Consider the following 22557-nt stretch of genomic DNA (forward strand, 5'->3'; position numbering starts at 1 on the left):
TCATCTCCCCTAGTGGTCACCGCAAGGAATACTGGGGGCTCTTGAAAACTGTTTTCGATAGGTGACCCAAGGGTACCCGTGTGGCCACAGAGGGGAGCCATAAGGCACAGATGGCAGGTAATGCTGCTCATACCAAAAAGAAGGGACATGGGTTGTCTTGTCTCTAGGCCCTCTCTCTCCATAAAGGTATCAGGGAGGTTGTTTCTTTGTTGGCAGGTAGGGGAACCTTGCACAGAAATTTGGAAATCTGAAGAGAGGGAATCTCAACATCATCTAGAGGAGGTGGTCAGCCTAGCTCGGAAAGTACTGGAGAAGCAGATGGTACTGTAGAAAGATCCAATCCCAGTGACCTAGTCAATCTCAGTACCAACATGCACTTGGCACCTATTAAGTGGGAGATGGGTGGGTGGATTAGATGACCTCCCAAGGTCCGTTCCAGCCCAACATTTCTATGATTCTAAGCGATCTTTTTGAATGATATGGCCAGCTGGGGAATCAGAGGTTAAAAGTGTGGTAAGAGGAAGCAGAAGGCGTGGAAGCAAGTTTTCAGGGGGAAAAGGAAGGGGTTTGAAGAGTCATTTAAGAAACAGAGCCTAGAGTCTTGGACAGCAGCCAACTTCTCCTGCAACCCTGATCCTGCTTGCTACAAACCAGCACTTCAGCCCTTTCTGCTCCTCATAGCTCAGAGAAGGTGCAGTGTAGGAAGTCATTCATCTTTACTGTTGACAGGAAGAGGAGGATGAGGAGTAGGTTGTGGCAGCAGCACCATCTGCCTGGTGATTGTATTACCCACTGGTCATAACTCCCAAAGGAAAGTCCTGCAGGTGCCAAACTCAGACCTACTGAGGAATCATGGTTGATTCACCATACCCAAGACCTGGTTGAAGAGTGGGAGAACCTTAGGCAAGGGGAATGTGCTCAGAGACACCAGAGAGGGGTCTGTGGTGGAGATACCCATTTTTGTTTTGATATTGAAGTAAATTATTCTTACAATATAAATTACAAAACTTATTCACATCTTTCCTGAATATTAAGATACATCTACAAGTCTGTTGTAACCAGGATGCTTGGTGAATAGGACAATACATATTATGTTCTTAGTTAGTTATGTTATGAGGTGCTCAAGCTAATCAAAGGAATTCCAAGAGGCTTCTGCTTTCTGTCATCCTGGGGATAAGTCTCCCAGTCTCAAGGGAGATAAGACCATATTTATGACTCCCAAGAGGGTATATACAAACTCAGTAAAGCTCCATTTTGAATTTCATTTTGCTTTAACTTTCTATGCCAATTTCTTACTATTTTTTGGTTATAGATGTAAACATGGTTGTTGTGATGGGTGCTTTCTATAGAATATTTGATGGGAGTTTTAATTCTGAAAACAGCAACTGGTAAACACCATTTAGTGTACAAAGCAACTAAGTAAAAAGAATGTCTTATCAACACCAGGGCACATCTGCCTGATATAAGATTATCAGATTGGTACAGATATAAATCCTTATCTCAAGAAAGCAAACACTGTAGAGAAGATATTTTAGGAAAACGTGGTCATGTAACAGAATGTGAGGATGTTCTTTATTCAGGAGATTCTATGGAGGAATTTAGGGATGTGTTCTCTAAGCATAAAGTGAACCCTTCCCTTCTCTTTTTTCAAAGAAAAGCCTTTAAAAAAACATGTATAGTTAGAAAAAAGTTATAAACCTTTTGTTTAGTTTTTATACATTGAAATGGCAAACAGCTTTCTGAAATGCGTGCTTGTAAATATGTTACCTAAATGCAAAGCTTCTAATATAATTTCCTAATATCATTGCTATGTCAATGGTAAAATGTTGTATGTACCAGTATGGCATAATATAAACTACTAAACTGATTAATACAAGAAGCCATTTAAAGTATAGAATATTTATATTAGTGGGGGATTACTTAATTATTTAACAATACATAAGCAACTCCCTCACCCAACTCGGGAAAACAAAAAATAATAAAGAATCAACAACTTCCTTAATAACTATATAAACTACACAAATGCTCTTTAAACATTATTGCATGTTCAAGAGACTGTTTAGAGAACTAAACTTTTAAAGAACGGGAGCATTAAAAATCTGTTTTTTTCAGAAAGACTTATGTCCTCTTGAATTCTAATAAAACTGAAGGACTAGCTCAGAAAATGGACTGGATAAAAAGAAAGAATTAGAACTCCAAAAATGATCTAGTACTCTTTTGCCACAGAAGAACAATGCCAATTAGAAGCATATGCATTATTCATTCATTAAGCAGGCTGCATATTTAGAAGCTGAAGGTTTCACGAAAATCAACACTAGAAGGCATGGAGCCAGTGAAAGGAGGACAAGTAGCCAACTTTAAATATAAACAAGACTGAAAGAGGTGTATTTTCCTATAGTTTCATGACAATAGGAAGAAGAGTATAAAAATCTCAGAAGTGAGCACCCATCACTCTCACAGCCACTGCTATGACACATAACACTTACCAGTTCATCCTATCTCTACAAACAAGGTGCTACAGATACATAAGAAGAACAAAAACTATCACCAGAGCAGCCACATGAAAACCTCCCTAAGGACAACAAAGGAGGAGAGGTGAGGGGAAGTTAATGAGAGCGCTGTCAATGGATTAGATTTAAAAACTCTTGTCATTGGTTATTGTGATATTGAAATGCTTTTGTAATTAAAGATGTTAATGGTTTCTCCTTTCAGGTACCAAATGGTTAGACCCTATATTCCTGGAGAAAATACCAATTATTGGTAACAGAAAAGTGGGGATTTAATTGGATTTAAGATTCTTAAAATTCTTTAATTGGCCTGTTTTAAGACATTTCCTTAAATGACTTCTAAGTAATTTAAAGATTTTGAGTTCACTGATTTAGTTAAGATTGTTTACTATGCTCAGTTACAAACTGTATGTTATTCCTGGTAACCAACAGAACTCCCCTTTCCTGAAACAAAAGTATTTGCCCATTGTGAGAAAGCAAAGTGAGATGGAGCAAGAGAGCTGCCCTGTGGGAGACATGAAGTCTGGAGCAGGCTTGCTAAGTGAGTCTACCAGAGGTATCTGGCATAGGGAAGGAACCTTAAGCAGCTGATTCCTTATAGGAGAACTCAAGCAGTCCTGGGGGAAGGAGGATGGACAGATTGACTCTGAGAAGCTGCAAGGGAGTCAGTTTGGCCAGGGCAGGACTGGGCAGATGCAAGCTGATGAGACTCTGGGAAGGAACCTTTTTCATTTGCTCAGGCTCTGAGGTAAGAGGCATAACCTAGGATAGATTTTTGGGATTCTGTGACTGGGAAAATTCCTTTAAGTTTTCTGACTTTCACCCCAAGGGAGTCTGTGTTTATGAAACAGACTTTCATTAAAGTTTCTTGACTTATTAAACTGCTAGGCCAGATCCTTTTGCAAGGGAAGGTGGTGGGGTTGAGTGGAGAGGAGACAGGTCCCCTTCATTGCTCTTCTATATCCATTTATTAGCAGTCTTGTTTTCTAATGCTAACATTGGACTTGCAATAATTTTGGGAAATAATATCTCTTGTTAATTTAAGAGAAAAGCACCCTACAGGCAGTTCAGGAGAAGTAATCTTGAGGTTAGTGAGTTTGACTGCTTCTTTTTCAGGTTATTTAAAGTTACAGGATCAGTTGGAATTGTAAGAACATAAGAATGGCTATACTGGGTCAGACCAAAGGTCCATCCAGCCCAGTATCCTGTCTGCCGACAGTGGCCAATGCCAGGTGCCCCAGAGGGAGTGAACCTAACAGGTAATGATCAAGTAATTTCTCTCCTGCAACCAGTCTCCACCCTCTGACAAACTGAGGCTAGGGACACCATTCCTTACCCATCCTGGCTAATAGCCATTAATGGACTTAACCTCCATGAATTTATCCAGTTCTCTTTTAAACCCTGTTATAGTCCTAGCAAAGAAGAACTTCCTTTTATTTATTTTAAACCTGCTGCCCATTAATTTCATTTGGTGGCCCCTAGTTCTTATATTATGGGAACAAGTAAATACTTTTCCTTATTCACTTTCTCCACACCACTCATGACTTTATATACCTCTATCATATCCCCCTTAGTCTCCTCTTTTCCAAGCTGTGTTTTGGGACTGCTTGATCCTTTGTTCCCGAGATCATTCTTGATCATCTTTGATTAGCCTCAATCAGCCTTGTAATCACCCTCCCATTGTGTGATTAACAAGGGGGTAGGGCTGACCTAGGAGAGGAGAAGGCCTTAAAAGACAGAGGCTAAGTGACCAAGGGGAGCTAGCAAACAGGAGAATTTGTAAGATGGAATTGTAATATAATCACCATGGTTAGGAAGGGCCACAATCACCAGCACAAACAACGCTCCTGTGTCCTCCACCTGCAACTGTATCCAAACAGAGAACCTAACCATGGATGCCTCTACCCAGATCCTGGTGTGGATTTGCAGAGACTGTGGCCTGCATTTGCCACTCTCAGAAAGCCAGGCTGGGGGGACTGTCAAGTGTGAAAGGTGCCTGCTGGTGGAATCTCTCTGAAAGCAGGTGGAAGAGCTACAGGAGTAGGTGGCTAGGCTGAGGAGCATCCATGCCCATGAGGAATTCATTGAGAGTATTCATATGGAGACTTTCAAGGCTGAGAAAGCTCTCCAGCTAGCGAGGACTGTTGTCATGCCACTGGGGGAGGAGGATATGGCTCTGTCACAAATAAGTAAAAAAACACGGAGACCTGGGAGATGGGTCGGAATCTGGGGGAGCATGGGCCATTACAGCCGGGATAAGGAGAGAGGCTGTTCTAGATTTGATTTTGACAAATAGGGAGGAGCTGGTTGAGAATTTTGAAGTGGAAGGCAGCTTACATAAGAACATAAGAATGGCCATACTGGCTCAGACCAAAGGTCCATCCAGTCCAGTATCCTTTCTTTCCAGAGTGGCCAATACTAGGTGCCCCAGAGGGAAGGAACAGAATAGGTAATCATCAAGTGATCCATCCCCTGGATTCTTAGATGAAAGTGATCGTGAAATGGTAGTGTTCATGATTCGAAGGAATGCTAGGAGGGAAAACAGCACAATAAAGGAGTTGATAGGTAAGATCAACTGGGAAACAAGTCTAAAGGGAAAAACAATTGAAAAGTTGGCAGTTTTTCAAAGAGACATTATTAAGGGCACAAGAGCAAACTATCCCACTGCTCAGGAAAGCAAAGCAGACGATCTTAAGCACTGTGCAAAGGGTGAACAAACCCCATTGTTAACATCTGAAACAGCCTGCACACTACAAATTTCACATGAGTCCTGAGAAGTGCAGACCAATTTTTAGACATTTCTTACCTACCCCATTTGAAGATTATGACAGCTAGAGTAATATAACCCTGTAGTGATTATGATTAGAAATAATATACAGTAGATACCCTATCCAACTCAAATCTCTCCCTTTATCATAATCCCAGTTCAGAGCCAACTGTCATGTGAGCCTGAGAACAGAAGTTCTTTCTTCAGGAAGGAGTGGTCATAGTACAGGGGAGTACAGTGTATTCCTGGTACTTCCTAATCCCAAAGAAGGACTGAGGTCTTTGTTTTGTAATAGACCCAAAGAAAATCAATTTCTTTACCTTGGCTCAACCAGGAGATCTTCAATCATCTGAACCACAAAAGAGTCCTATAAAAAGTGGAAACTGGGTCACATTACAAAGGATTAATATAAACAAATGAGACATGCATGTAGGGATAAAAAATTAGAAAAACCAAGGCACAAAATGAGATTAAAGGGTAATACATGAGAAGCAAGAAAAAGACCAAGGACTGGGTAGGGCTGTTACTCAATGACAGTGGGGGGAACAACAACAGAAAATGTGGAAATGGCAGAAGTGCTAAATGACTTTTTTGTTTCAGTTTTCACCAAAAAGGCTAGTAGCAATTAGACATCTAACATAGTGAATGCCAGTGAAAATGAGGTATGATCAGAGGCTAAAATAAGGAAGGAAGATGTTGAAAATTACTTAGACAAGTTAGATGTCTTCAAGTCAGCAGATCCTGATGAAATACATCATGGAATTCCCAAGGAGCTTACTGAGTAGATATCTGAGCCAATAGTGATTATCTCTGAAAAGCCATGGAAGATGGGAGAGATATCAGAGGACTGGAAAAATGCAAATATAGTGCCCATCTATAGAAAGGAAAATAAGAACAACTTGGGAATTACTGACTTGTCAGTTTAACTTCATTACCTGGAAAGATAATGGAACAAATAAGCAAGCACTCAATTTGCAAACATGTAGAAGATAATAAGGTGATAAGTAACAGTCAACATGGATTTGTCAAGAATAAATCAAGTCAAACCAACCTAATATCTTTCTTTGACAGGGTAACAAGCCTTGTGGATGGGGGGGAAGGGGTAGATGTGGTATATCTTGACTTTAATAAGGCTTTTAATATGGTCTTGCATGACATTCTGATACACAAACTAGGGAAATACAATTTAGATGGAGCTACTATAAGGTAGGTGCATAACTGGTTGTATAACCATTCCCAGAAATTAGTTATCAGTGGTTCACAGACAAGCTGGAAGGACATATCAAGTGGGGTCCTGAAGGGATTACTTCTAGAACCGGTTCTGTTCAAGATCTTCATCAATGCTTTAGATAATGGCATGAAGAGTACACTTATAAAGTTTGTGGATGATACCAAGTTGGGAAGGGTTGAAACTGCTTTTGAGGGCAGCATTAAAATTCAAAATCATCTGGACAAACTTAGAGAAATGGTCCGAGGTAAATAGGATGAAATTGAATAAGGACAAATGCAAAGTACTCCACTTAGGAAGGAACCATCAGTTGCACACATACAAAATGGGAAATGACTGCCTAGGAAGGAGTACTGTGGAAAGGGATCTGGGGATCATAGTGGATCACAAGCTAAATATGATCCATCAGTGTAATACTGTTCAAAAAAAGCGATCATTCTAGGCTGTATAAGCAGGAGTGTTGTAAGCAAGACCCGAGACATAATTCTTCTGCTCTACTCTGCGCTGATTAGGCCTCAACTGGAGTATTGTGTCCAGTTCTGGGTGCCGCATTTCAGGAAATATGTGGACTAATTGGAGAAAGTCCAGAGAAAGGCAACAAAAGAGATTACAAGCCTAGAAAACATGACCCATGAGGGGGGATTGAAAAAATTGGGTTTGTTTAGTCTAGAGAAGAGAAGACTGAGGGGACATAACAGTTTTCAAGAACATACAAATTTGTTACAAGCAGGAGGGAGAAAAATTGTTCTCCTTAACCTCTGAGAATAGGACAAGAAACAACCGGCTTAAATTGCAGCAAGGACAATTTGCTGGACATTTGGAAAAACTTTTCAATTGTCAGGGTGGTTAAGCACTGGAATAAATTGCCTTGGGAGGTTGTGGAATCTCCATCACTGGAGATTTTTTAAGAGCAGGTTAGACAAACCTGTCAGTGATGGTCTAGATGATAGTTGGTCTTACCATGATTGCAGGGGACTGGACTAGATGGCCTCTTGAGGTCCCTTCCAGTCCTATGATTTTCAAGAATGTAACTTTTGTTAGAAGTTCTCCACAGAGAGACATACAGAATAGATTGAAACAGAAATAAGCATTTGTTAAAAAGAATAAGGTTACTATTAACTATGTCAAATTCTCCTTATTTCTTGACCAAACATCCCAGAATCGTTTCTATGTTAGCCAAAGTTTTTGGGTAAACTCTAATGTTAAAGAGGATTTTTTTTTGACAAATGAATGTTTTTGTCCTAGTAGTCCTGTACTTTCTTATCCGCTCTTTACTCTGAACTTTAGCTGATCCTAATATTGGCGTTATCAATAATGTGAATTTTAGCTAGACCTTAGCATGTTATTAAATAATGGATTGTCTCCTTTGTTCTCAAAACTTCTGAAACTTACAGAAATGTCCAGAAAAGAGCTACTTGTAATTTATGGGGGACAAGTGTTTTCTTTAATTGAGAAGATAATCTATTGAAGTATGCTTTTAACTCATCAGGAATTACTCTAATAGATTTGACAATGATTTGGTGATAGAACTTTTTTGTAAGTGATAAAATAGTGGATGGTTGAATAAATGTCCGTAACTTATCAGTTATGTAAATGAAATACCATGGTCAATAGTTCATTTTCTTTTTCTCTCTTCTGTAAACACAGTATATATAAAGAGATATCAGTTTTTATAGATGTGTACAGTAATAGACAAAATGGTTTAATTGCAAATGGATGCTCAAAAATTCTGTAATTAATAAAATTTGTAACTGACTAAATAGAAAGGAACATGTAAGGTGTGTTCTATAATCAATATTCAGCAAAACAGTAAAGCATTAAGCGCTAACTGTAGTCACAGATGGTGCTAGCAGTGATAAAATTACAAATATAATTCCCTTATTGATTCAGTGTAAAGATAAAACTTGAGAGAGGAGTTTTCTTTGTTCTGAACAGTATGTTCTGTCAGAGGTGAGACTGAAGGAGTTAGTCAGACATGAACTCAAGTAGGCTCCCTCACTTCTCCAGTCTCAGATTTGGTACATATGTTTCCTTTTCTGTATAGTGCTGCATTGACTACTGCTTCATTGTCTTACTTAAATAAAGCTCCAACTGAGTTATTTGACATTATGACATATTAAAACCAAACATACAACACATTGCTTTTCACCTGTGTTCTATTATTTGTTTTGTTTATTTGGTCTTTAATAAAATAGCCACGGTTAACAATTTTAATTATTTTGCTTGATTTTAAAATCATGGTGTGTTCTACAGTACGTGAAAGAATCCCTATGACTAAAGTAGTGAACATCAAATCTCTGAGTTGGCAGTAAGAAACAATTAGTAAAACCTGGACTAACATTTCTTGTTTCTGTAGACTAGCAGTGGGCAAACTTTTTGGCCCGAGGGCCATATCTGGGAATAGAAGTTGTCTGGCGGGCCATGAATGCTCACAAAATTGGAGTTGGGGTGCAGGAGGGGGTGAGGGCTCTGGCTGGGGGTGTGGGCACTGGGGTGGGGCCAGAAATGAGGATTTCAGGGTGTGGGAGTTGGCTCCTGGCTGGGGTGGGGGTGGGGGGTGGAGTGCAGGGTGGGGTGAGTGCTCTGGCTGGGGGTGTGGGTTCTGGGGTGGTGCTGGGGGTGAGGAGTTTGGGGTGTAGGAGGGTGCTCCAGGCTGGGATTGAGGGGTTTGGAGGGTGAGAGGGGGCTCAGGGGTGCAGACTCTGGGCAGCGCTTACCTCAAGCGGCTCCTGGAAGCAGCGGCATGTCCCTTCTATATCTCCTATGTGGAGGCGTGGCCAGGGAGCTCTGTACGCTGCCCTGTCCGCATGCACCGCCCATGCAGCTCCCAGTGGCTGCGGTTTCCGGCCAATGGGAGCTGTGCGGGCAGTGCTTGGGGTGGGGTCATTGTGCAGAGTGGAGCCCCCTGGCTGCCCCTATGTGTAGGAGCCAGAGGAGGTCATGCCACTGCTTCCGGGAGCTGCCTGGAGTGGCCCCCGTCCCTGCTCCCCAGCAGGACCTCAAGGGCTGGATTAAAACGGCTGGTGGGCCATATGTGGCCCGCAGGCCATAGTTCGCCCACCCCTGCTCTAGACTAAATAAGTTTATTTTGTTGGCAGTGTTGCTGTAGCCATGTTGGTCCCTGAATATGAGAGAGATAAGGTGGGTGACGTAGTATCTCTTATTGAACCAATTTCCGTTTGTGAAAGAGACAAGCTTTGAGCTACACAGAGCTTTTGTTTTTGAAAGATTCTCTCTTTGACAAACAGAAGTTGGTCGAATAAAATATATATTCCTCACCCACCTCGTCTCTAAATAAATTAGTAATTTCAGGGATACAATTACTTGGCACACAACCACCTTTCCATCCCACAGATAAAAGGAACAGCTAGCCCTGTAAACATAACACTAACTTCCTGAAAAGAAAAGGAGGACTTGTGGCACCTTAGAGACTAACCAATTTATTTGAGCATAAGCTTTCGTGAGCTACAGCTAACTTCATCGGATGCATACTGTGGAAAGTGTAGAAGATATTATATACATACAAAGCATGAAAAAATACCTCCTCCCACTCCACTCTCCTGCTGGTAATAGCTTATCTAAAAAGTGATCACTCTCCTTACAATGTGTACTAACTTCCTGGCAGTTTAGAAGAAACTGAAGTCAGAGAGTGACTATGCAGCCAGGACATTACACTCAGTCTGCAGGTGAAATAGGTCATATGTTACATGCCAGGTAAAAATTAAGCAGGCAAGACACACTGCAGCTTGAGGGCCACATCTCCACCTAGTGCTGCTCTAAATGAGTGAGAAAAAGGACACTTCACTGGGGAGCACCCTGACTGAACTAACTAATCCTATAGAAAGCAACAAATTAAAGGAGAAATAGTCACCAAAATGAATAAAGACAAACTAATTGTGAACATTTATTGGGAAACTTGGGAGGATCAACTATTCAGCCTTCATTAACAGAGGATGAGAAGTGTGAGGCAGATAGACCAGACTATAAAAATTGAACCCCCAAAAGGTAATATGGATGGGGGGTGTTCAGCTGTTGTGACCTGCACTGTATGTGCTATGTTTGTCTTTCTTCCACAGGGCAGATGCGACTTTGTCTGTACAAAGTGCAAGCTGGTCTCCATACTGGAAGAGAAGGTTCAAGGTCTGGAGCAACAGGTATCGACCCTGCGTTGCATAAGAGAAACTGAAGATTTCCTGGACGGATGTCAGGATAGGCTTCTACGGGCACAAGGTTCTGAAGATTCAGAGCAGGCTGCACATCGGGGACAGAAGGATGGTGAAGAAATTTGGCATCATGTGACCTCCAGAAGAAAAAAGGGGAACATCCATGTACCAGCAGGGCAGATACAGGTAAGTAACCATTTTCATGTTCTCTCCACAGGTACTAATGCGGAGAGTGGACCAGATGATACGTCTGAGGGAAGGGAGCAGAAGGAGACTCCGCCGATCGGAAGGCATGGATGCGCTGTCCTAGTGTTGGGGGTTCCACGACCACTGCTCCAAAGAGAAGGAGGTGGGTGGTGGTGGTCGGGGACTCTCTCCTCAGGGGGACTGAGTCATCTATCTGCCGCCCCGACCGGGAAAACCGAGAAGTCTGCTGCTTGCCAGGAGCTAAGATTCGCGATGTGACGGAGAGACAGCCAAGACTCATCAAGCCCTCATATCGCTACCCCTTCCTGCTTCTTCACGTGGGCACCAATGATACTGCCAAGAATGACCTTGAGCGGATCACTGTGGACTACGTGGCTCTGGGAAGAAGGATAAAGGAGTTTGAGGCGCAAGTGGTGTTTTCGTCCATCCTCCCCGTGGAAGGAAAAGGCCTGGGTAGAGACCGTCGAATTGTGGAAGTCAATGAATGGCTACACAGGTGGTATCGGAGAGAAGGCTTTGGATTCTTTGACCAGGGGATGGTGTTCCAAGGAGGAGTGCTAGGCAGAGATGCGCTCCACCTAACAAAGAGAGGGAAGAGCATCTTCGCAAGCAGGCTGGCTAACCTAGTGAGGAGGGCTTTAAACTAGGTTCACCGGGGGATGGAGACCAAAGCCCTGAGGTAAGTGGGGACATGGGATACCGGGAGGAAGCATGAACAGGAGAGTGCAAAAGGGGAGGGCTCCTGCCTCATACTAAGAAAGCAGGACAAACAGCAAGTTGTCTCAAGTGCCTGTGCACAAATGCAAGAAGCCTGGGAAACAAGCAGGGAGAACTAGAAGTCCTGGCACAGTCAAGGAATGTGATTGGAATAACAGAGACTTGATGGGATAACTCACATGACTGGAGTACTGTCATGGATGGATATAAGCTGTTCAGGAAGGACAGGAAGGGCAGAAAAGGTGGGGGAGTTGCACTGTATGTAAGAGAGCCGTATGACTGCTCAGAGCTCAAGTATGAAACTGCAGAAAAACCTGAGAATCTCTGGATTAAGTTTAGAAGCGTGAGCAACAAGGGTGATGTTGTGGTGGGAGTCTACTATAGACCACCAGACCAGGGGGATGAGGTGGACGAGGCTTTCTTCCGGCAACTCGCAGAAGTTACTAGATCGTAGGTCCTGGTTCTCATGGGAGACTTCAATCACCCTGATATCTGCTGGGAGAGCAATACAGCGCTGCATAGGCAATCCAGGAAGTTTTTGGAAAATGTAGGGGACAATTTCCTGGTGCAAGTGCTGGAGGAACCAACTAGGGGCAGAGCTCTTCTTGACCTGCTGCTCACAAACCGGGAAGAATTAGTAGGGGAAGCAAAAGTGGATGGGAACCTGGGAGGCAGTGACCATGAAATGGTCGAGTTCTGGATCCTAACACAAGGAAGAAAGGAGAGCAGCAGAATACAGACCCTGGACTTCAGAAAAGCAGACTTTGACTCCCTCAGGGAACTCATGGGCAAGATCCCCTGGGAGAACAACATGAGGGGGAAAGGAGTCCAGGAGAGCTGGCTGTTTTTTAAAGAATCCTTATTGAGGTTACAGGACAAACCATCCCGATGTGCAGAAAGAATAGTAAATATGGCAGGCGACCAGCTTCGCTTAACAGTGCGATCCTTGCTGATCTTAAATACAAAAAAGCTTACAAGAAGTGGAAGCTTGGACAAATGGCCAGGGATGAGTATAAAAATATTGCTCGGGCTTGCAGGAGTGAAATCAGGAAGGCCAAATCACACCTGGGGTTGCAGCTAGCAAGAGATGTCAAGAGTAACAAGAAGGGTTTCTTCAAGTATGTTAGCAACAAGAAGAAAGTCAAGGAAAGCGTGGGCCCCTTACTGAATGAGGGAGACAACCTAGTGACAGAGGATGTGGAAAAAGATAATGTACTCAATGCTTTTTTTGCCTCTGTCTTCACGAACAAGGTCAGCTGCCAGACTACTGCACTGGGCAGCACAGCATGGGGAGAAGGTGACCAGCCATCTGTGGAGAATGAAGTGGTTCGGGACTATTTAGAAAAGATGGACGTGCACAAGTCTATGGGGCCGGATGCGTTGCATCCGAGAGTGCTAAAGGAGTTGGCAGATGTGATTGCAGACCCATTGGCCATTATCTTTGAAAACTCATGGCGATCGGGGGAGGTCCCAGATGACTGGAAAAAGGCTAATGTAGTGCCCATCTTTAAAAAAGGGAAGGAGGATGATCCTGGGAACTACAGGCCAGTCAGCCTCACCTCAGTCCCTGGAAAAATCATGGAGCAGGTCCTCAAGGAATCAATTCTGAAGCACTTAGAGGAGAGGAAAGTGATCAGGAACAGTCAGCAAGGATTCACCAAGGGCAAGTCATGCCTGCTAATCTAATTGCCTTCTATGACGAGAAATGGCTCTGTGGATGAAGGGAAAGCAGTGGACGTGTTGTTCCTTGACTTTAGTAAAGCTTTTGACACGGTCTCCCACAGAATTATTGCCAGCAAGTTAAAGAAGTATGGGCTGGATGAATGGATTATCAGGTGGATAGAAAGCTGGCTAGATTGTTGGACTCAACGGGTAGTGATCAATGGCTCCATGTCTAGTTGGCAGCCGGTGTCAAGTGGAGTGCCCCAGGGGTCGGTCCTCAGGCAGGTTTTGTTCAATATCTTCATAAATGATCTGGAGGATGGGGTGGATTGCACCCTCAGCAAGTTTGCAGATGACACTAAACTGGGAGGAGTGGTAGATACGCTGGAGGGTAGGGATAGGATACAGAGAGACCTAGACAAATTGGAGGATTGGGCCAAGAGAAATCTGATGAGGTTGAACAAGGACAAGTGCAGAGTCCTGCACTTAGGACGGAAGAATCCAATGCACCTCTACAGACTAGGGACCGAATGGCTCGGCAGCAGTTCTGCAGAAAAGGACCTAGGGGTTACAGTGGACGAGAAGTTGGATATGAGTCAACAGTGTGCCCTTATTGCCAAGAAGGCCAATGGCATTTTGGGATGTATAAGTAGGGGCATTGCCAGCAGATCGAGGGACGTGATCGTTCCCCTCTATTCGACATTGGTGAGGCCTCATCTGGAGTACTGTGTCCAGTTTTGGGCCCCACACTACAAGGATGTGGAAAAATTGGAAAGCGTCCAGCAGAGGGCAACAAAAATGATTAGGGGACTGGAACACATGAGTTATGAGGACAGGCTGAGGGAACTGGGATTATTTAATCTGCGGAAGAGAAGAATGAGGGGGGATTTGATAGCTGCTTTCAACTACCTGAAAGGGGGTTCCAAAGAGGATGGCTCTAGACTATTCTCAGTGGTAGCAGATGACAGGACAAGGAGTAATGGTCTCAAGTTGCAGTGGGGGAGGTTTAGGTTGGATATTAGGAAAAACTTTTTCACTAGGAGGGTGGTGAAACACTGGAATGCATTACCTAGGGAGGTGGTGGAATCTCCTTCCCTAGAAGTTTTTAAGGTCAGGCTTGACAAAGCCCTGGCGGGGATGATTTAGTCGGGGATCGGTCCTGCTTTGAGCAGGGGGTTGGACTAGATGACCTCCTGAGGTCCCTTCCAACCCTGATATTCTATGATTCTGTTTTAGGAAGAAAAGATCTGTTAGTGAATTAAAATCTAACCTTTCAGTCAGATTGTGTGTTTCAAAATGCTGCTCAAAGTTGAGACACTGAGTACCAACACATAATGGGAAAGTTGTAAGCATCTGTCTGTAGACTAAGGAACTGTGCTCTATATGCATGCCTGAGTGGATGTAGAAGTGGTGTTTTCCTAGGACTGCAATTTCAACTTTTTTGCTAGACTTGCATCACTTTATTAATTTGAACTGGGCTTTTTTAGGACATTTGAGATCATGTCTGTGGACTGGGCCCTGACTTCAAATTTCTCAAAATACCTTTGGACCTACTGACTGAATAAGTTTCCTTAAATAGTGGACTTTCTGAGCCTGAAAGTACCAGAATGGGGAGGTTCTTGCTTTCAATAAATCTGACCTAGTCAATCCCCATAGGGTATGCCAGTGACCTCAGAAGGTGAGGGTCCCATTCTCATTTGCCAGGGGAGTCCCAAGGAGGAATTCCAAGGGGGGGAAGAACCACGCAGCCACCATCTTCAAAAGCTGAAGGAAAGGAAAAGCCTTGCTGCTGGCTTGTAGGCTATAAACTGTGGGTTGCTTGCTTGCAATGACAGCTGCCATAGCTGCTGCTGTAGCCCTTGACTGAAGGCCTCTGGCCTTGAAATGTGACCGTGTCTGACAAAGAATCCTGTGCTTCCTCTACCCTCCTGGCTGACCATCAAGGTGTAAGAGTCCAGCAACAAGCAACATGTAAGTTTCAACATCTATGAACAAGTAATCTAGTCACCAAAAGGGCGTTCAACACAAAACAGCAGAGCTGAGTAGACCACTAGCTAATCTCTTAAACTGTGTACCAGCTTCTTGAAGCTGAATGAAACCACAAGAGTTGGGAGAATGTTTTCCACAGCCTGGACTGCAAAGAAGAATACGTAGAACTACCTTATAAAAATAAATCAAGCCTTAACAAACCCAGTTGGGGTGAAAATGAATGGCTTAAACTATACTGCTGGCAAAAAGCTGCTCTGCATCTCTTGTCACTTTGATTTTCCTACACTTCTTAAAATAAGGGGGTGTAGCAGGGCAGTCACCCCGCTCCAGTTTGGAAGGGGTTAAAAACAGCCCTGGGAAACGTACCGGAATCAGGACAGTGCTGGGGGAAGGGCAAGAGGAGCTGGGGAGCTCTAGCCTGGCAATGCCCCGGGCTGAAGCCTTGTTAAGGCCTAAGAAGGTACTGGGACTGCAGAGATGTAGCCTGGGGTAGGCAGAGGCAGCTGGTCCAACCCCCTCGCCAATGGTGAGTAGCCATTACAGACTGCAATGTGCCCCGGGGAAAGGGGGTTAGAGGAGGACTCACAGTAGCCAATGAGGCAAGGCTGGTATAGGGGGTTGGGGTTCCCCTGGGAAGGGAGACCGAGAGTGTGGGGGCCCTGCTGTGGGGCAGCACCCCAAGGGAAGGGGCACCAGGGTCTGGGAGGGACATGGGGCCTGCGGTAGGCAAGACACCAGCCAGCAGGAGGCGCTCTGAGTGCTGGAAGTGAGCTAATTCCTGGACGACCAGCAGGAGGTGCTGCAGCGGCGAGTCTGCGATTTGCTACACAGGCTTTTATTTACAGTGGTTTCTTAGTACATTTTCCAATGGATCAGAGACATCAATATTTATATAAAACTTACTTGTCTTGACATTTATTGTAAGTAAGTCCATCTCCACCGCAGTTGCCACACCGGTCACCTTCAGTATTCACTGCTTTGAAACAACTCAGTGGGGCCAGATGTGCTGCTGCAAAGGTGGGGAAAGAACAAAGTAAATGACAAGACAGAAATAAAGCACACAATGCACTGCACTAATTCCTCCAATCATTTCAAGGGGTTAAGGGGAAATTGAAGTTATTCACCTGTAACCAGAGTTCTTTGGAATGGACTCTGCATATTCACTCATGGGAGGCACCCCTAGTGCAGATGTGATGGTGGAACCTTTAGGTAGCAGTGCCTGTTGGAACTCTCACATCCTCTCCTACCTCTGCCCTCACTGTTCCTGGATTTTCTGAGGGCAAGGCTATAAACGGGGGCATGGCACTTCACTCATCTCAGTAACTTGCACTGCCTCCTCCAAGTCCCAGGTTGTACTTAGGACTCCAAGGAAGAGGGAGGGCGGGTTCAGAGTGCAAATATGCAGAATACATCTTCAAGAATTCTGGTTACAGGTTTTGTAACCTCTATTTCTTCTTCAAATATCCTCTGTATATTCCTACCCTTGGGACAGCGTGACAAGCAGTAATCCCTTTAGATGAAGGTGAGTCCTACAATGAAAGGGAGACTGAAGTACTGCCCTGCCAAATTCTTCTGCATCCAATCTGGATGCAGAATCCAAAGAATAGGGGTTTGTAAAATGTTTGCAAAGAGCTCACCATTGCAGCACTAGAGATCTGTGTAAAAGGAATATTCCTAAGGCATACCATTGAAGCCGCCTTGGTCCTAGTGGACTATGTCCAAATACTCTCCAGAATAGAGTCTGATGCTAAAGTATAGGTCTCAGACTATAGGCACAGACTAACCAATTTTGAGAATGTAGGAGACTAAAACACTTTTCTTTTTGTTATCAGGATAGGAAATGAATAGATTATGGCACAATCTGAATCATTTAGCCCTACTGAAATAATAAACTAAAGACTATTGGGCACCTAAAGAAAGAAGCATGTTTTCTCCTGCACAGGTGTGGCCTTGTAAAAAGCACTGGTGAGTCAATTGACAGATAAAGGTAAAATTCAGTCACCACATTAGGGATGGGAATGTAGCCCTCCTCTATCCTTATGAAAAACAGTGAATGGTGGGGCAGCCGTGAGGACCTGTAATTCACACACTCTTCTAGCAGATGTGATGGATCAGCTAAGCAAGAGACCCCCATCAGCCCTTCACACTACATTTCCCTTTCTTCTGGACAGCAGCCACATGACAAACCAGGAGCTGTAGAGAAGAAACCCCAGGAACTGTATGCAGAGCAACATGTGGAACAGGTTGTGACTGCTGAATGTTACAGCTGGGTGCAGGTCTGTATGGGATTTATGGGGCAATGGAAGAAAGCTAGTTCAGAGGGCCCCAATGAGAGAAACTAACTGAGCCTGGTCTAGAAACTCACAAGAGCTTATTTTCTTCAACAGAGACTAGACTGGAGAAGGCACCCCAAGCACTAGTCCTGAAGAGCCCTGATTTTCAATAGGACTGCCCCAAGCCCCAAAACAAGAACCTCCTATTGCGGACTTTGAACTGTAACTGTGAAGCCTCTATACCTAGGGGATTTGCAGACTTTCCCTCCCGTGCGAGCCCTAGTGCATTACCCTTTCACTTAACCATTGGGACCTGCCAGGGCTATCATCTACAAGGCTTAGCTGCTGAAGCACCTACAGCACTTGTTTCTAAATTGCTGTACACCAGGTATGCTCCTATTTCCTTAGGGATTTAATGTACTCCAGCACAGAGCTGCCCCAGTAATTACACAGATGTTAATGCTATCTCACTTGCTGCAATAAAGGATTTACTCCACAGCAAGAGAGCTTTAGATTAGCTATTAGGAAATACTTTCTAACTAGAAGGTTAGTTAAGCTCTGGAATAGGCTTCCAAGGGAGGCTGTGGAAGCCCCATCACTGAGAGGCTTTTAGAACAGGTTGGACAAACACTTGTCAGGGATGGTCTATTTACTTGGTCCTGACTCAGTGCCTGGGGCTGGACTTGACCTCTCAAGGTCTCTTCCAGCTCTACATTTCTGTGATTCTTTGATAAAAGCTGTTTTAACTGGAGTTAAAAATAAACACCATTCTGCTATTGGCTCAAATGGAACCTTCATTAGTTACTGGAGGTTCCATGCTGGTTAAGGGTCTTTAATGTGTATGAAGATTTACTGAACTCTTTCATAAAGGTCTTAACTGTGTTCTGCGTGAATACAGACTTGTTATCTATGAGAGTGTGGTATACCAATATAGCTGCTAGATGGACATTAACAGCTGATAAAAAAAGTTCTGAAAGTTTCAGCCGTAGCAGTAATTCTAAGAAAAGTAGGACATGAACCAGCAGAGAGCAAGATTGTTCTAATTCTATCAAATCTTGGCCACAATGGAGCCACTAGAATTACTTTGGCTCTGTCCCATTTTATCATTTTTACTACCTTGTGGATGAGAAATGTGGAGGAAAGCATACAGAAGACCTTGCTGCCAGTTTATCAGAAATGTGTCTAAGCTAGATTGGCTGTCTCTTCCTGCTCTTGAGGAAGATCTGGAGCATTTTGCCTCGTTGCAATGAGATCCACATGCAGATGATCCCCACAAGTTGGAGATCTTCTGTATCACTGAGGTGTTCAGTGACCAGTCCTGGAGTTCTATTGCGTTTCTGCTCAGTTGGTCTGCAATACGGTTGCATTCCCCTCCAAGGTGTATCAATACAGGAGAGATCTTCTGTTGAATGCACCACTGCCCTGCATCCACTGCTGCTCTGCATAGGATGTATGGAATATGTACATCCTTGCTTGTTTATATAATACATCACTTTCCTTGATTGCAGCTGGCCTATGTTGTCCTTGAAAAGCTGCACTAAGTTCAAATATAAGTGAGGCAGAAAAGATTTGAGAGCCCAGCATTTGCTCTGAGTTCTTGCACACTGATGTCTAGTTTATGTTCCTGGGAGTTTTAGTGGTCACAAATTGACAATGTGAGCTCCCCTGCCTAGGTTGGATATAGTTGAGGTTATTGTTGTTGATTCTGCTGGACAGTTGAAAACTACTCTCTTCATCTTGAGACACTCCATCATGACAGAGGCAGGGTCACACTCCTTGTTATGTTCAATATTAGAGACATATCTAAAATAGGTCTGTATTTTTGTCAGTCATTGCTGAATAGACCACGTTTCCAGCTGGGTATGTTTTACCTGCACAGCTGAGTCTGAGGCCCATTAATCTGAGCAAGAAGATGACTTTGACATGGTGCAGCAAGGCCATGGCTGATTGAATCTTCACCACTGTTTCTTCTGGCAAGAAGGCTGTGCTGATATAGGACTCCAAGATTGATACCCACAAGGCTGTGAGCAAACTGGGAGAAGTCCCTAATATTCTTAGACCTACTTCCCTAAATACAAAGCACATGTTGGATATGGCTCCTGTAGTAGGAAGAGATCCTGAGACTCTGGAGGGTAGGGATAGGGTCCAGAGTGACCTAGACAAACTGGAAGATTGGTCCAAAAGAAATCTGATGAGGTTCAACAAGGACAAGTGCAGAGTCCTGCACTTAGGAAGGAAGAATCCCACGCACCGCTACAGCCTCGGGACCAACTGGCTAAGCAGCAGTTCTGCAGAAAAGTACCTGGGAATTACAGTGGATGAGAAGCTGGATATGAGTCAGCAGTGTGCCCTTGTTGCCAAGAAGGCCAAAGGCATATTGGGCTGCATTAGTAGGAGCATTGCCACCAGATCGAGGGAAGTGATTATTCCCCTCTATTCAGCACCTGTGAGGCCACACCTGGAGTATTGCATCCAGTTTTGGTCCCCCCCCACTACAGAAGGGACATGGAAAAATTGGAGAGAGTCCAGCGGAGGGCAACAAAAATTATTAGGGGGCTGGGGCACTTAGAATCATACAATATCAGGGTTGGAAGGGAACTCAGGAGGTCATCTAGTCCAATTCCCTGCTCAAAGTAGGACCAGTCCCCAACTAAATCATCCCAGCCACGGCTTTGTAAAGCCTGACCTTAAAGACCTTAAGGTGGGGGAGGTCTAGGTTGGATATTAGGAAACACTATTTCACTAGGAGGGTGGTGAAGCACTGGAATGGGTTACCAAGGGAGGTGGTAGAATCTCCATCCTTAGGAGTTTTTAAGGACTGGCTTGACAAAGCCTTGGCTGGGATGATTTAGAGGGGGATTGGTCCTGCTTTGACCAGGGGATTGGACTAGATGACTTCCTGAGGTCTCTTCCAACCCTAATCTTCTATGATTCTATAAGCCCTTGTATCAGAAGCCCGGTATAAGGCAGGACCTGCTCACAGAATCTGTCAAGAACAGGGCTGATATTGTAGAAATACACATTCCTAAGAAGTGCTAAGCACAGAGTACTCACGCAAAGACATCCCGATATTAAGTGGTACCAGAACATCCAGATATCAAGGATGGTATAAAAACATTCCCCAAGGATAACAGGAACACACTGACCCCTCCTCAATGATAAGGTCTGGATAGTACACAATAAAGATGTTTTGATCGAACCAACATGTAAGGTGATAGTTAATAACTAGCCATGTCAGGGGGCAGTAACTTTGTCAGAGGGGCAGTATTTGTTTGTATTGGGGTATAAAGATGTACCTCAGAGGGAGTATCTTTGGCCAGCGTAGGGGGAAGTGGAAAGTCCTGCCACTGACTGAGCTGCGTCCCTTGTCCAGGCATATATGTTTTATTATCCTTGTAGAGTCTGCTAGGTGCTATTACTGTGCTTCGTCAACAATAAACCTGACTGGGTGCCTTCATGCCTTAATGGATCTTGTGGTCATTGGGCGGTTCGCTCGAGGTATCCTGTGCCAGCTGTCTGCACAGAGCTGGGGCAGCACACAGGGAGAACACAAAATGAACAGACCGTTATCTAGTACCTCCGTGTTCTTGGGGAACCAGGGCACAGTACCCAGCCTGTCTGACTCACAAAAGACCTCCCCCCCGCAGCCTCTGCTTGAACCAAAACCTATCAGAAGAAAAACTTACAAAAGGCAGTGGGAGACTTCACCCTAGTCCGGAGGGGTTTAGGTGTAAGATTAAGGAAACTCCCCTAGCCTCATTTGCATCAAAGATGGAACATGGAGACATCTCCATTAGCCTACAGAATGGAGAACAGATTCCAAAGTAAGAACCACACAGAATTCTGGGACCAGAAAAGCAGGGAATCACTGCATGATGGGGGATCTCTGCTCTAGATGTTAATGAGCCTATGCCTGCACACACCCAGCTTAGGAGTTATCAGACCAATTCTAGTAATAAATCCTTTATTGGTATCTAAAATAGTGAAGCTCCCTAATTGCATTGTGAGCTCCCTCCAAGGAACACTGCCCATAGTCAGAAATGATTAGCTCCCATTGTCTAGCCTGACCAAAACAACTTTGGTATAGCCCATTGAGCCAACAGTTTACACATAAACAAATCTAGTGTTCTCCCTTGAACCATTGTTTGTCTACAAAAACCCTACCTATGCTCAAATGAGTGTTCTGATGCCTGGATCCAAAATCTGTATCAGTTCCACTGGAATTTGAGCTTCTCCTGACAGATCATGCTGGGGGCTCTGCCTGTCTCCAGCACACCAGACAATCAGCTACTACCACCATCTGGGACCCCGCTCGAGTCAAGCTTCACAGAGTAGTGAGAACCCAGCTCTCTCGCTCTCTCTCTAAGTATAGGCTTCTGACCCTGACTTGTGAGATCAATTATAATTTTCTAAACCTGAATTTTATAATCAAGTTTAAGTTAGATTTAATATTATAAATGTTTTGTTTGGCTCCCCTCTGGTTATTACCTGGCAACAAATAACTTTCGTGATTAAGCTGGTTGCTTCTCTCTCTTCCCCTCTGTGGGTGTTTTTTGGTTTCCTCATTCTCTCTGCAGCAATGCTCCTTGTACCCAAGCTAAAAGATCCCTACAGTGCCCAAAAATCCTGTGGGGTTTGCTCATCAAGTGGGTTACTATCAGAACAATTGTAGCATGAAAAGTGGGGATAGGGATGTATTAAAGCTGGGACATATGAGGGTGACAGCTTGGAGGTGTGGTTCAACCCAGCCTACTGAATCCAGGGATGTATAAGGGGTCAGCTTGGGAGTGCTGATTAACCCAGTCCTCTCAGATGTGCTCCGTTAATGTGTGTGTGTATTCGTCTGATTCTGGAGCTGGAAGAACCCAGCTCTGGGGAACCTAGGTCCTGCAGGAGAGCTCCACTGGGAGGGACTTGCAGCAGGAAGAAGTAGAGCTCCATATGAGAACACAAGTGACACAAGCAGTACATTGATAGAAGTACAGAACCCCCCACCCCAAGAAGAGTAACCCTAATAAATGAGCACACCCCAAAGTATGGGGCA

At 44.1% G+C, this 22557-nt stretch overlaps 1 protein-coding gene across 1 annotated transcript in view; it reads right to left on the reverse strand.

Annotated features, from left to right (window-relative positions):
• LOC141981067 (disintegrin and metalloproteinase domain-containing protein 26A-like) overlaps nt 1-22557 on the reverse strand; it is a 147662-nt gene that overhangs the window by 43879 nt on the left and 81226 nt on the right. The window contains 2 exon segments of the mRNA XM_074942872.1: nt 15607-15622; nt 16144-16249. Coding sequence (XP_074798973.1) covers nt 15607-15622; nt 16144-16249 — 122 coding nt within the window.

This window comes from Natator depressus, chromosome 1, assembly GCF_965152275.1.
Source record: "Natator depressus isolate rNatDep1 chromosome 1, rNatDep2.hap1, whole genome shotgun sequence".
NCBI classification, from domain to species: domain Eukaryota; kingdom Metazoa; phylum Chordata; order Testudines; family Cheloniidae; genus Natator; species Natator depressus.